This window comes from Dipodomys spectabilis, unplaced genomic scaffold, assembly GCF_019054845.1.
Source record: "Dipodomys spectabilis isolate Male_0828 unplaced genomic scaffold, ASM1905484v1 ptg000054l, whole genome shotgun sequence".
Taxonomy (NCBI): domain Eukaryota; kingdom Metazoa; phylum Chordata; class Mammalia; order Rodentia; family Heteromyidae; genus Dipodomys; species Dipodomys spectabilis.
Window position 1 is genome coordinate 30,106,632 of NW_024870731.1, and position 15,858 is coordinate 30,122,489.

Below are 15,858 nucleotides of genomic sequence, written 5' to 3' on the forward strand. Positions count from 1 at the left end.
CATCATGTTCGTTAGGAAGCGAAGTGCATTCCCCCCCACTCCCACCCCCCCGGTTCCACTTGGAGGACAGGCGGGTGAAGGCTCGCAGCAGCCCGGGCAGCGCGAGGGCTGAATGGGAAGTCCTTTTATCGGAAGGCAGGCTCCAGGGCTGAAACTTTCCCGTGCCAATGCCCTTTAGTATTTTATTTTTAAAACCGGGAGCTCGGCGTGCCCAGGAAGGAGTGACGGTAGGCCGGCAAGCTGAGTCCCTTCTGATTAATATTAAATATCAGGGTCTGTACCCTTGAGGCGAGTGGGAGAGGCGAGGGAGAGGAGCTGCTGACATTGACAATGAATCCAAACAGGAGTTGCACTAGCGGTGTCCACCACGTTGCCTCAGCCCCGCGCACGGACTTCTGGGAGTGGTAGTTTTCGAAGGCCCGTGGCTTCCCTCAGGCTCCCGGGTGTCCTCGGGTAGGATGAACTACAAATCCCAGTCGACACTGGGCCTCCGGCCCCTCCCGCCGGGGTGCGAGTGTAAACTCGCCGCGCCGGGGCGGGCTGCAGCCGCGCGGGTGAGCGGGGCTGAGCCGGGCACTGCGCGGGGCGCACGTCTTTTTTGGGGGGACGTGGGGGAGGAGGACTCAGACACCCAGCACCTTCCCTGTCGTCCCCTGGGCTCTCTTTCTCACTTTCCGGCGGTGGGAGGCGGGCGAGAAGGGAGCCATGCAGTCGGAGTCGGGGATCGTGCCGGATTTCGAAGTCGGGGAGGAGTTTCACGAAGAGCCCAAAACCTATTACGAACTCAAAAGTCAGCCTCTGAAGAGCAGGTGAGCGGTGACAGCCGGAGGGGGCGCGGCGGGGGGCCCGGGGGGGCCCGCAGAGCCCCCCTCCCGAGTTCTGGGACAAGGACCCCGTGCCCTTGCCTCGGGGCGCAGGCGGCCGGCCCCCCGCCCGGTGGGGGCCCGCGGGACGGAGCGCGCTTCGGGGGCGCCGGGGTGCGGGGGAGACCGTGGCCATGCCAGCTGCTGCGGGCGGGTGGGGGCTGGGGAGCGACCCGGGTCCAGGTGCGCGGGGTGGGGTGGGGGGGAGGACGCGGAGAAAGAGGAGAATCCTGACCGAACGCCTGGCCAGGCGGGCCGAGGGAGGGCAAGGTTTCTACTGAACCCCTTTTCCTGGAGACCCTCTCCTCACCCCCCGCAGGCTGAGCGCTCGGAGAAGGGGACCTGGGGTGGGTGGGTGGGTGGGGGTGGGGGGGTTGAGGAGCCTCTGAGCTCTCCAGGAGTCTCCTGCTTTGCAGCCCCTTTGGGAAGGACTCCAGGTGAAGGAAGTTTCCCCGCGCCCCGCCTCTCACCTGCTGGACCACACGTGGGAGCGCGGGAGGGGCGGGGGACACGGGGGGCGTGTCTCCTTGCCCGGGTGAAGCGCCCTGGACAGGAGTCCGATGCCTTCAATGCGGGGGTTGGCGGGGGAGGGGGCCTGGGGGGGGGGAAGCTTTGGACCAGAGAGGATTGTTGGGCATGCTCACTACTTGGCAGTGCCACGTGTTTAATTCACGAACATTTCCCAAACTTTAGGAGCGGAGTGAAGGCACCCTCCAACGTGGCGCCCCCCCTCACCCTTCTCAGCGGTGCCCACTTCCTTTGGGCCACGCTTCTTGGCTACCTCTGTTCCGGCTTGTCTGGGAGAATGGGGTGCATGCTTTCCTTTCTGGCCATCCACTGGCCACTCCGGGACCCCCCTAGAACTTCTCATTTTCTGTGTTTACCAAGCGGGAGATGGTGCGTGGAGACTGAGATAAACGAGGGTTTATTTCCATCTCCTCAAGTTGTGAGATAAGATAAGGCTGTGACTAGAAGTTGATCAGTGGAGTAACCTTCCTGCCCTGGCCTAGCTGTGACTTAGGGTCTGGGTAGGAGGGGGCCCACTGGCAGAAGGGAAGCTGGTCCAGAAACCAGGGGAAATGAAGGCAGACACTGGGGTCAGGAATAAGGCTGTGGAATTTTTGCTTCTGGAGAGAAAGAAGGTCTGATGAAAAGTGGATCTAGGTTTGTTTCCCTCTGCACCGAGGTAGGACTTTGAGCCCAAGTTGGGGATGAAAGTCTGGGGAAGAGCAGACCTTCCCTGGCTGTCATACAGACAGATAGAGGGAAAACTCAGGCAATTAGATGCATGAAGCCAGCTTTAGTTGGTGGTTTCTCCTCATAATAGCTATTCTGTGAGGGAGCATGGATTGTGTGTTGGGGGCTGGGGATTTTGAGTAATATTGTGTAAGGGGGTATTGTTGGTTATGCTCATTGGGGCTTTATGTGTATTCGGCTGAAGGGACCAGTGTTTTACTGAGCAGTCTCTGCTTTTGCTTCTATAAGCAAATGCTTACATGGCCAGAATGTGTATGTGTGTGTGTGTGTGTGTGTGGTCCTGAAAGAAATGAATTAACTGGACTGTTTGGAACATTTTTGATGGTAGCTGATACATAACATTAAATGAGTTTGAGGGAGTGAGGAAAATGCCATCTGGAAAAAGCCAGCTGAGTGCCACCACACTCAGGGTGAAGGATTTGGGCTTGTTCTTTTTACAGAGTCAGCAAAATTGACTTACAAGGGCACACATCCTCAGCAGCTTGCTAGTGAGCACGTGTAAGGAAAAAAAAATGTGGGTATGTGGGAAGAGATGGCTTCACACGTTGGTTCTTGAAGCAGGTGCAGGGGTAAAACCAGCATGGAGAAGGCAGGCTAAATTAAAAAAAAGTTGTAAATTTTGTATGTGGAGCAGACACATGCTCTTTGAAATAAACCAGTTAAATAAAATCTGTGAATAATAGATGGAGCTGGCAACATTTCCCTATACTGTTTCCCACAGTTGTCTAAGGTATTGTCATTGACATCTGTTGTGTGACAATCTGTTGGGCTACACGTTGCTCAGGGCCTTCTTGTTGCTTTTTATCTGAAGTCTTTGCTACAGCACTTCATTCCTTCTATGTCCTAGTTTTTAAAAAAAAGTTTTGTAATTCAAAGGTTAACATTGCTGCTACAGCAGCTGATAACTATCCATTGTATTCTCCTTGGAGTGGGCCGTTTCTTGCCAACTCCTCTTTCTGCTCTGAGCCAAGCCACTATCGGCCCTTACCTGAGTTACTGCAGTTGGCTCTTAGCTGGACTGCCTACTGTCCTCATCCAGTTTTACTAGATTTTTAATTTGGAAGCTGAAATGTTGCTGTGATTTTTTTTTTCAACCAGAAAGTGACTTGATTCTGTTACCCAGGAATCACTTGGCAACCTCTGGAGACACTTAAGATTATCACAATGGACAGGGATTATTATTGACCTCCATTCGGTAGATGCCAAGGATGCTGCCGTCCCTTCTACAGCACACAGGACAGCTCCCACAATAATGCATCACTTGGTAGGCAGCCTAGGTAGTCATACTACCTGTCAGCACTGACCTTTATCGTTGCTGCTGTCTGCCTGGGAGTCCCAGTGCTTCAGCCAGTATTAGTTTCCTCATGCTCCTGAAATTCCCCAGCCTCCTTCACTTCATGGATCTTTGTATAAAGCACTTGCAGCTTCTTAGACTGTCTTGCCTAGACAGCCTGTACCCCTAGCTGCCAGTATTCCTATGAATGTTGTTCCCATGATTCCTACCACACTAGTAGTGTGACTCTTCTCTAATCCGTGTGGTCACAGTTGCTATCCCTCTGCATTCTTGGTCTTACCCAGCTGTGCCTTTTCTGGTAACACCCATATTATAACCTAGTACCTATTAGACTAATCCATTTTATTGGTTGTGTGTGTCTCCACACCAGACTGTAAGCAGAAAGGGAAGAAGGATTCTGCTGCATTTCTTGTGAACTCTGGGATCCCATACCTAAGAACAGGTACTCAGCCTCTGTACCTTTAACATTTTGGTCCAGGTGATTCTCTGTTGTATAGGTGACTGTCTAGTGTATTGTAGGACGTTTAGTAGTAACCTTAGTCTCTTCTTTCGAGGGGCCCGTATTGCCTTTGTCATCTGTGACAACCCAAAATGTCTCCAGATATTGTCACATGCCATGAACTGGGCAGAATCATCCCCACTGGCCTAAAATTGCATCTGCAACAAGTAATTTTTGTTGGATTTTCATTTTCTTTTTTGCATTCAACATTGGGTTCTTTTTATAATAGGTGTCCACCAAGCTTTTTCCAAAGAGGGATTTATATGTGCTTCAGTGGGGTTCAGCTATTGAAGCATTTCCTAAGAAGAGGCACAGTTAAATTCTTAATCCTCCTTGACTTTAGAAATGAGAAGTTGCTGGATGTATATTGTGTGAACCTCATTTCATTCATATTAACTGATGAAGTTGTGTGTGCTAGAAAAGATTCTAATGAAGAATTAGTTGTGAATTGGTTGTATTTTCGTCCTCTAACAAGGTTTTTGAAACCTCTGTGTGTTCTCCTGAGAATGAGTTTTGAAAAGTGGGTGGAGGAGAATATCAGAGTGAGCCCCAAATTCAAACACTAGCATAGTCATGTCAGAGAAACAAATGTAGGTTTGTTCAGTGAGCTCCTAGGAGCAAGAGAACTCTGTAGGTCTTTTTGGATGGAAAAACAACATCTTAGAACATGGTAGCTCATGGTTCCTTTGTTTGGTTTCCTCTTCAAAATTCTATGGCCTTGTAGTTATCTTTTCCTTAGCAGAGTTCAGGACTGGCTTATTTGAATTCCATTTTCTTTTTATATTTTTATTACCCTTGTAGACAGCTCTTATTAAACTTCCTGTAAATCCGAAATAAGAATGCAAAAGTAAGTATTAAGTTAATCATGGAGAGACTGGATGCAACGTTGGCCAAAAATATTGATTCATACTAGCATGTGGTGAAACGAGAAAGACATGTCATACCCATGCACACACATACATGTGGTTACAAGGTCACTATTATTTCTTGGATTTGTGCTGTGATTTTCCTTTCTCTTTTTTAAAATATACTTTTTTATTGTAAAGATACAGTACAGAGGGATTACAGTTACCTGAGTAAGGTAATGAGTACTGTGATTTTCCTTTCTGCCTTCATATTAAAAATACCCTTTTTTGGGTGAAATGCTAATCTATTATTGGCAAAACAAATTATCAAGCTCTCTCTTTGTTTTTCTTTCTCTCATTTCTGGAAGTCTTCTTGACTTTCCCCTCCTCTGTTCTGTTCAATCTACAAGGAGTTATTAGCATCAAGAGTAAAGTCTTGTTTTGGAATCAGCTGTATGACCTTGGGTAGACAGGCTGACCTCTACATTTAGTGTTCTCATCTGGTAAATGGAGGCTGTCTTCCTGGGTGTCTTAAGAACATAAAGTTTAACACTGACTTTGAGAAATGATTAGGGTGGTACCTGGCATGTAGTAAGTGCTCAGAAAATGTTAGTAGATGTGGTTCTTGTTATTTTCTTTATTACTTAGCAGTGAACTCTTACATTCTGGAATGTGTTTATACTTGGTTGACTATGTCTAGGTTCTCGAAGGCAAGTGTTATGCAATAAATTTCTCTCAATATTAATAAATTCCTTCTTTGCTTGTAATGAAGTGTTCACGGAATTATTGTTATTTTTTACATTTCATAATTTTGACCCAATTTATAACAGTTTCTTCATGTTGAGTGTAACAGCACAAGCATACAAATTCTCCTATTTAGCATGTAATTTCGTGTCCTCATTCATGGCAAATTAATGCCAATCATGATACTGATATTTATTTAATATGAACTAGGTGCCAGCCACCATTTCTAAGTTCTTTTAGTTACAGAAATCTTTGTGAATAGAGTGTTAATAGGATAAAAGCAGTAATGGTATTAATCATTCTTTTAAAAATAGGTAACACTTATCTAGTGCTTTCTCCATGCTAGGCTTTATTCTGCATATTTTATTTGTATTAACTCAGTAAATTCTCTTGTTGGCTGTGGACATCTGTATTTTTTTAAATTTTTATTTATTTTTTTGGGTCCGGTCCTGGGGCCTGAACTCTGGGCCTGGGCGCTGTCCCTCAGCTCTTCAGCTCAAGGCTAGTGCTCTACCGCTTGAGCCACAGCGCCACTTCCGGCTTTTTTTCTTTTTGCTTATGTGGTGCTGAGGAATCGAACCCAGGGTCTTGAGCATGCAAGGCAAGCGCTCTACCACTGAGCCACCTTCCCAGCCCGACATCTATATTTTTATCTTTATTTTACAAAAAAGGAAACTGAGGCATACTAAGTACTACATGGGACCTGTTTAAACTGAGGTGGTTCATGCTCTTGTCACCTAGTCCATATGCCACATGAAAGGCAATTTACATGACTGTGCAAAATTCACTCTGCTCCTTGTCCAGAACCTTTTAGTAGGGTCAAGGGAAGAGCACATGGGTTCAGCTAGTCCTACAAGGCGGTGTTTTTGGGTAGGTGTTTATCAGTAATGGGAACTTAGTGGAAGAAGGAGAACTGGGGACCATTTTGGGGATGAATAGTGATACTTGTGTTGGGCTTTCAGGGTGAAGCAATACTCAAGCCTGTGCTTTTGTTTTTGGTTTTGTGTCTGTCTTCGAGCTTGAACTGAGGGTCTGGGCACTGTCTCTGAACTTTTTTTCTCAAGGCCAGTGCACTACTGCTTCAGCCACAGCTCCACTTCTGGCTTTTTGGTAGTTAACTGGAGTTAAGAGTCTCATGGCATTTCCTTGCCCTGGCGGGCTTTGGAACTGCAATCCTCAGATCTCAGCCTTCTGAGTAGCTTGGATTATAGGTGTGAGCTACTGGTGCTCTGCTCAAGCCTGTTCTTTATAGAGTAAATGCATATGCCTTGGAGGGCATCTAACCACAGAAGTGGTAGCAGAGAGATGGCCTACAGTGGGCAGGGGTGGAGGGAGTCATATTGAAGCATTGTGGTCATGGCTTTGCATTAGCTGCTTCATCTGTATTCATGGTTGTTGAGTCTCAACTTCTTTACCTGTGAAACAGTATCAGTTGAATTCATCCTTGTGGGGTTGGCACCTGTTTTAAAACTGGGGCAAACATGTGTAAATCTGCTTTCTATGGCACCTAGTACTTTTGGTAAGTGATACAGTTCTTTCCTGGTAGAATTTTACTGTGATCACAGTTCTTTTCTACTCTCCAACAAGAATTAAAGCATGTATAGAGTCATATATTTAAGGCAAATGACACAAGACTGAGGTGCCTGAACCTGGCAGATGTTCAGATCTTATTATGCAGATTCGTTTTGTGGGATGATGAGATGGAACTCTTGATTAGAGTGGGATTCTAAGTGTTGGTTTTGGGTGTTATTGGAGATTTCCTTTGCCTGAGTACTGCTATTTATAGAATTTCTTTAAGTGTGTGGATGTTTAATTCCCTTTGAGTTCTGCAGTGCAGTTTGTACAGGCTGATGTTTATATCTGCTCCAGTTGTGCAAGAAGTGGAAAATATCCTTTTTTTAGAACAGGTCACATGTGCTTACTGTCAGGAATAGGACCTCAGTGTAAAAAAATGTATCTTGGGACAAATCAAAGTTACTAAATTTCTCTCTCCAACTGCTTTGTTTCAGAACTGGCAGTATTAGGATAAATAATAGGAAAAAAAATCCTTGTGTACTTTTTTTTTTTTGTCATTTTTCAAGGACAACAAGCGATTTCATTTGTGTGTATGTGTGTGTGTTTGTGTATGTGTGTGTTTGTGAGCGGATGTTAAGTATAAAATGTGCTTTATTGCTAGATTTGTTTAGCCAGAGTAAATTATAAAAATATGTTTGACTGCACTCCCAAGTGTTCATTATTTGGAGAAAATAAGGCAAGACAGAGATATTAAGTGCAGTAATTCAAGTCTTTGATATTATAAAGATACATTTTCAGTTTATGACTGTGTGGAGTGTAGTCAACATTGCGCAATGAGAAGAAAGGTCTATCTCAGGGCACGAAGTCTGTCTCTCTGTGGAGAGATGAGGGCAAAAAGACCTGTAAGGCAGTCTGGGATCTCTGTTGAAATTTCCCCACTCTCTTTTGTTGCCAGGCATTCCAGAAGGCTAGGAAAGCCCATTTCCCCAGGTTGGTTTTGAAATTTTTATTAAAAAAGTTTTTTTTTTTTTTTTCAGTTGTGGAGCTGGAACTCAGGGGCTGGGTTTCCCTCAAGGCTAGACTCTACCACTTTGAGTCACGGTGCCACTTCCAGTTTTCTGGTGGTTCAATAGAGATGAGTCTCATAGACTTTCCTGCCTGGGCTGGCTTTGAACTTCAGTCCTTCAGATCTCAGCTCCTTGAGTAGCTACGATAACAGGCTACAGGCACTAGCGCCTGGCTAATTTTTTTAAAGTAGTTGTACAAAGGAGTTCTAATTCACCATTTCAGCTTATAAATGCAGTATATCATGTCATCCCTTCGGTCATTCTCCATCTTGCCCAATCCTACCCATCCCCTCAATTTACCTAGTTCCATTTCATATATGTACATTGAATATTATGACTGTATTTACCTACCTTTTCTTTCTCCACTTTCTACCTTGAATTCAACCCTTCCTCCTGTGACAATACAGGTTGGTCTTTTCTTTCTTATTTTTCCTTTTTGTACAAGTGGGGCTTGTACTCAGAGCTTGGGCACTGTCCCTGAGGTTTTCTGCTCAAGGCCAGAGCTCTCTCACTTGATCAACAGCTCTACTTCCAGCTTTTTTGGTAGTTAGTTGGAGGTAAGAGTCTCACAGACTTTCCTGCCCAGGCTAGCTTTGAACCATGATCCTCAGATCTCACCTCCTAGTAGCTAGAATTACAGATATGAGCCACCAGCACCCCTGCAACAGATTGTTTCTTAAACATGTTTTTTTTTTTAAATTTCTTTGCATCAACTTTCTCTCCTTTGGGGTATTTTTATGAGATATCCATCCTTAGATTCAGGATAGTGAGTCTCTTTTCTTCTACCAGTGCTTCTGGGGGCTTCTCATGTGCTGGGACACTGCATTCTGGGTTTTGTAGGTGGCGGCTCCCTGGTTTCTGTCCATTGGGGCTGGAAGGTGAATCTGTGTTGGTGGCGAGGGATGGTGGTACTTGGGAGAAGCTGGGGGTAAAGGTGAGAAAGAGGGGCTTCTACCTCGTGAGGACCCCGCTTGTCCTTTCCAAATGGCTTTGAAATCCCCTCTCCTCTCTCATTAAGCAGAAGCAACGTAACTGGGACGTCAAAAGGACCTGTAAGTATTTGTTTTTCTTAGTCCTTCTCTTCTTCTTTCCCTCCCTCCTTCCACCAGTTATTTATTAAGTACCTTGAGCATGTGGAGTTCTGAGCTGTCTGTGGGAAGGCCAATGTAAACCAGATAGGCAGGGTTTCTGCTAGCCTGGTGCTTCCATCTTGGAGGGAGGGACTTGCCAAGTTAATAATGAACCAAAGAATGGAAACTAAGCAGGAATTATAAGTAGAGCAGGACTGAGAAAGGAGCAGACTCTTAGACTGGATGATCAAGAAGGACTTCATACAGGAGGTGTTTTTGAGACAAGACCTGAATGGCTGATATAAAGGCACACGTTACCTCTGTGACTATGGACAACTTAACCAACATCTCTGAGCTTCAGTTTCTTTTGCAGTGAAATGGGGCAAATAACTCCCTTGCAAGGCTTCTGTGAAGACCAAAGGCAATAAAGCGGCTAGCGTTAGGTTGATGCTTAGGTGTTCATGAAGATTGTTCATAACGTGCAATGTGAATGAATAATGGAGCACATAACATAGACGTTAATCTACAAGTGTAGATTGGTTTTAAGTGGTTTCCTCATGTCGAAGTCGGGCACCCATGGCTCAGACCTGTAATCCTCACTATTCAGGAAACTGAGATCTGAGGATCCGAGTTTGAAGCCAGCCCAGGCAGGAAAGTCCATGAGTCTCTCACCTGTAATTAACCATTAAAAAGCCAGAAATGGAGCTGTAGCTGTAGTGGTAGAACACCAGCCTTGAGCAAAAAAGCTTAGGAACAGTGCCCAGTCCCTGAGTTTAAGCCCTGGCACTGGCAAAAAACAAAACAAAACTCCAAAACAGCCTGCTATTGAACAGGTCAGATATTTCATTTGTGTCTTTTTAAAACCAACACTGAACTAAAGGTGGAGACACATCTTGTTATTTTGTCATCCTTTTCTTTCCTCTAGAATTTTCTTGTTGACTCTTGTTCCCTTACTTTCCTTCCTGGTTCCTGGGCTACCTGAGCTCATGTCTGGTCAAATTTACCCTAGGATTTGTGTGTGTGTGTGTGTGTGTGTGTACGTGTACGTGTGTGTGTGTACATATGTGTGTGGCTGAATTATTTTGGGGAGAGGGGTAAAGGAAAGATCCAAGTAATGGAGGCTTCACCAACAAAGCCTAAGATTGATTTCACAAAATGTTCACACCAGCCACAAACTCCTGACTACTCCTAGTTGTGTGTCTCAGCCCTGGCTTATGCTTCCTGTCTAACTCCTGCAAGATGTCAGTGTTGATGGAGAAATGAAAAGAAGAAGCTCTCCTCCCACACACGTTTCTTCTCCCTCCCTCAAATCTGCCTTAACTTCCAAGGCAACCTCTTTGAAAGGATTTTTTTTTTTGTTTTTTTTTTTGAGCATCTGAGTTTCAATTGTGTTCTTGGATCCTTGTACCCATGGACTAGGAGGTTGAAAGGGGAAGATCCTGAATCGTTCAAGAGCAAATGTTTTAGATCCAAATGTACTGACTGGGTCTAGAGTGCACTGATAGAGTCCTGCTTTTTTGGAAGACATTGTGGCTTGTTGAGCAATTTCAGGACAGCCTATGTGGTTGTGACCTTTTTCACCCCTACCCCTTCTCCCAAATGGGATAAATTGCTGAATCATTTACTCCGCCTTCCCATCTGATCAAGAGTGGCATCCCAAAGTGCTCCACACACCATTGAATTTGTAGAATGTTTTCCTTCGACAAAGCTTAACTTGTCTCAATGGGAAGAAGCTATGAGACAGAAGATTTATTTAGTATAATGGCTGGGTTTATATATGAGATGATAGAATGAGGTGCTGTATGGACTTCAGCACATTTGCACCTGGAAGTATTAGGGATGACTTTTTTGTGAAGCCTGATTGGGTGAGACATGGCTCCATTGCTTCTCTTCCATCATCGATGTATGTCTTCCTCTTCCAAACTGGCAGAGACAGCACTCCCAAAAGGGAGTCACTGAACAGACACAAGATATGTCAGTAGCCTAATAGTCACCGTCTCTTTTTCAGATACACCATGGGTATGTGTGTGTATGTGTATACACATATATTTAGCACTTGCAGGCAGCAGGTGAGCAGTTTTATTGTTTCTCTCGTATTCTCAGTGTTCAGAGCAGTCCCATCTAAATATGGAATGTTGGCACCTTGACCAGTATAACCCTTTGCACCTAGCTTTTGGCTAACTATGAATTAACGACAAAGTACAATTGGCCAATTGGGGTCCTTTGAAAGGATGAGGATGACACCAATCATATGTTTTCTGAAAGTTCTACCTATTTCTTTTTAAAGGAAGAGATCCTAGAAGCTTAAATGCAGCCACTTCTACACGTGTAAGCTGCTGGCGTGATTCCTTGTGGCATTCTAAATACAAGTTTGCCGTCTGCGGTAAGGAAGGACACGTGCAGAATAATGGAAGAGGTTGGCCGCTGGCTCATAGTGTACTAGACACAGTGTAGACTTTTTGGAACCATACCTTGCATCATTGTAGCATAGTAATTTCCCCCTGGTCATTCCACTAATAATATTTTCATCTAGGTAAATGCTAGGTGAGTAAATGTTGAATGATGGGATCTTGGAATGCAGTTCTAATGACACTGATTACAGATGGGAGTTTCAAATCTCTGTTGATTCAGAAATAAATGAGAGAAAATGGAAACGAAAGGGTGTTTCTTCATTGTTATTTTTGATTTCTTTTTGTCTTGTTTGTTCATTTATCTGCCTTTAGAGGAAGAAGGGGGCACAGAAATGGAGGGACAAAGCGTGAACAATGCAACAATGATACTCACTAGACACTGTTGAAATGAACTATATAACTTCTGGTGGGAACAGGAGGGAAAAACTGGGGGAGAGCAAGGGAAGTGGTGACACTGTCCTAAAAGAAATGTATTCTTTACCTGACTTAGTAACTGTGACCCCTCTGTACATCACCTTTATAATAATAAAAAGCTTTTAAAAAGTAAGAAAAAGAAATAAGTGCGTTTGTTACTTTCTTGGTTGTAGTTTCAAAGTCACTGTAGTGCATAATTTAACAGGAGCTGAATGGCAAGGACAATTAATTGGATTTTTATTGGGGTGTCAGTGATACTAGATGTCATTCTCTTGGCTTTGGGTATCTCTCTCTCTCTCTCTCTCTCTCTTTCTCGTGTCCTCTTTCTCATTCTTGGATACGTTTAACTGATATCTTTCTAACTGGTTACAGGCAGTCCCCTTTCTTTTCCTTACACATTTCTATCAAGTGTTCACTTTTGTTATTACTACACCCCCCCATCTGAAAATTTTTTTTAGTGCATGTTCATTGTACAAAATGTTGATTTCATTGTGGCATTTTCTCTTATGCATTTAATATACTTCAATCATGTATATCCCCGATTATTGAAATATATCCCCTCCTCTTCTTTTTGATCTATTTTCTTTTCCAAATAGTCTTCAATCTACTTTCATACTTTAAGATTTTCCCGTATTAGAGAAAACATGTGATATTTGTTTTTCTGAATTTAGCTTATTTCTAGTTCTATCCATTTTCCTACACATGATGTGATCTTGTTCTCTTAATGACTGAATATTTATTTACCCATTTGTAGGTACCTAGGCTGATTATATGTCTTGGCTGTTATGAATAATGTTATATTAAATATGGCTATGCAGGTGTCTTTATTGTATGCTGATTTGATTACATCTGATATATGTCCAGGAGTTGGATAGCTGTGTCATGTACTAGTTGGACTTTTGCTTTTTTGAGGAATTTCCTTACCAAGTTTCAGTAATGACTGAATTATTCCTACCTCCATCCTCATCAGCATTTTCTTAAAAAAAAATGATAGCCATTCTAACTTGGGTGGGGTGGAATCTCAGTGTAGTTTTGATATTTGTGTTTCCCTGATAACTAAAGATGTATTTATTGATATTTTGTATTCTTTTGAGAAGTGTTCAGCTCATTTCCCCATTTATTGGTTGGGTCACTTGTGTTGATACTTAATTTTTGAGTTCTTTAATGTTCTGGCCATGAATCTGTTAGATGAGTAATTGACAAAGATTTCCTCCTGTTCTGGTAGCTATCTTAATTGTTCCCTTTGCTGTGTAGAAGCTTTCGAATTTGATGTTATTCCATGCAATTTTTGGGGGGAAAGAATTTCTTTCGAATGCTCAGTTCTATGGTTTGGTTTCATGGCTTGAGCAGTGGAGAGTTAGACACAAGCCTGACTAGATGTCCTTGACACAGGGATTGGCTTCAAGGAGCTGCATATTGCCTAGGCCAAGTGAACCCTAGGAGTTACTTCATGGCAAATACATCACTAGTGTAGATCTGATAACATGTTACTTTTTGTGGTATTGGGGATTGAACTCAGGGCCTTGTGCTTGCCAGGCAGATGCTCTACCATTTGAGCCATACCTCCAGCCCCATTTTACACTGATTTAGGGTCTTCCTTTATACCCAGCTCAGCCAAGTCTTTCATCTTCCTACTTCTGTTTCCAAGAATGAAGAGATTGTGCCACCATGCCAAGTCGTTGTATTTCCCCTGTAGTTGGGAAGACAGGTGTGTGTCTTGGTACCCAGCCATTGAGTGAAATGAATCTCCTGAACTTATTTGCCTGGCCTATCCTGGAATCATGATCATCCGATTATAGGCTAGAGCCACTGTGTCTGTCTTGATAAATTACCTTTCCCCCTCTTCCCCCCCCCCCTTTTTTTAAAGGGAAAATTTTATTTTTCTTAAACTATTAGGTAATTATCAAGGATCCATGATTATCTCTGGCCTGATAGTACAAGCGATACTCCATTGTTTAGTAAAAATGCTGAATGTATGTTGATGTAGTCCAGGAATGTGTCATTCCTATGTAGCAGTACAAGAATAATTCAATATGGAGGCACAGGAGTAATAGTAAAGCATTGTAGTGATCTCAACCTCACGAGCATCAGCTCCCCCTAGAGGTCTTCCGTGATACATCACTGCAGTTTGTGACTCAGTAGGTCTCAGTAAGATCTGACACTGCCTTTTTAACAAGATGCTGTTGGGTTTGTGGGCAGCCTCACCACAGGGCTATTGACACTTTGAAAACCACTGCATGAGATAGTAGTAGTAGGTGATTTTTGCCCAAAGAACTATTACAGGGATGTGGGATATAATTCATGCATTGGCTTGGGCTGTGCCCTATCAGGTGTTAGGATACTCAAATTAACCACACTTAAGCCAAAAAGGAATCTTTTGGTTAAATAACTAAGAAATCCAAGTGCCTTGAAGTTAATTTCCCTTTATTACCTGGAGGAGCCTTAGCTCCATGTCAGGGGGGAGGGCAGTTTAATCCAGACTGTGAAAGTGCGAAGCGAGGCAGACTGCAAGTCACTTGACTGAAGGATTTGGTTGAGAAATCGGGTGATGGTGGTTTTGGGGCATGTCCACATGACCAGATTGTTTTTCACAAAACTTCTGCTGAATAAAATTTGAAATACAACTGTCAGCCTGTTTTCCCATCTTTAATAAATTCCAGACAGTTTGTAGAGTGTGGGAGCTTCCAAAACAGAGGGGCGGAGTGACTGGGACCAGCCAGCATCCATTTCTTCCCACTTACGGCTGTCCTGACTTTGCCGTCCTTCCCTTTGTTCTAAATCTCAGTGAGTTTCTGGTGGTGAGGGAGAGACAGGGAAGGGAAGAGCAGGACCAAGGCCAAGGGTGTGTCAGACAAATAAAACCTATAGAAAATTTCCAGACTCCCTTTTTTATCAGAAATGCAATCTGCCCCGTTTACTTCACTTAGACTCAAGTATTTTGATTTTTTTTTTTTTTTTTTTTTTTGGTGTCTGCTGACCTTCCCCAGACAAAAAGCCCTGGTCTGTTTCTGTTGTCCACTGGTTAAGAATTCTAGCCAGCCAAAGAAGTCTTAAGCCTTAGGACTAAGACAGATTTGAACTTAATTTCCAGTTTGATCATCTGTTAGCTGTCATGTCTTTAGTCAAGTTATTCTAGTGCTCTCTCTTTTAACCAAGGGCAATGGATAATAATATGATCTGAGTTATTAGGGTCTCTATGTGAGTTAAAATAAATGTGGGCAGAGTGCTCAATCCAGAGCCTGGCTCTTCGCCCCTTAATTCTGGTTACCTTCTTTAGTTAGCATGGATTTGGAGTGACTTGGACGAATGTAGATTTGGAATGGAGGTTTAATTCTTGTCACCTTCATAAGGAGGAAATGATTCAACTACAATCAGCTGAGAAGGAAGGGGGTACAAAGAAGAGGAGGAGGCTTCAGTGTCTCTCAGTTGGATAATCTGCATGCACACCTTTGAGAGTTGAAGGAGGGCATGTAGTGGGGAATGGTGGCCAGCCTCAGAGGGTGGTGTTTAAGGATGGCACGAGTTATTTACATGCAAGGCGTTAGCTTTTGTTGCCAGCACCATCTTTATCAACGTGTTTCCTTTCATCATAATGACAGGGCATTGCTGGGTGGGGGATGCATAATAAGCTGCACTAATTGGGGTTGTGCAATGCTCGGGTAGTGTGGCAGCTCAGCGCCATTGGTGTCCTGGCATAGGTACCTGCAATTCCTAACTGTCCTGCTCTGGCTTTGTTTGTGCTGACTTCCTGCTTTTTCTTCACCTGTTTAACACAGCAGCCTCTATAGGCAGTCATCCTTATCAATGTAGACATCATGACCTGGGTGCTGTCCCTTTGCTTCATTTCTCAAGGCTAGTGCACTACCACTTCAGCCACAG

At 43.9% G+C, this 15,858-nt stretch overlaps 1 protein-coding gene across 4 annotated transcripts in view; it reads left to right on the forward strand.

The window, feature by feature from the left end:
- The first annotated feature begins 630 nt into the window (after window positions 1-630).
- Mitf (melanocyte inducing transcription factor) overlaps window positions 631-15,858 on the forward strand; it is a 221,059-nt gene continuing 205,831 nt past the window's right edge. For all 4 annotated transcript variants that reach the window (XM_042680047.1, XM_042680049.1, XM_042680048.1 and 1 more), the window contains exon 1: window positions 631-809. In XM_042680047.1, coding sequence (XP_042535981.1) covers window positions 706-809 — 104 coding nt within the window. In that variant the 5' untranslated portion in view covers window positions 631-705. The remainder of the gene's footprint in view (window positions 810-15,858) is intronic.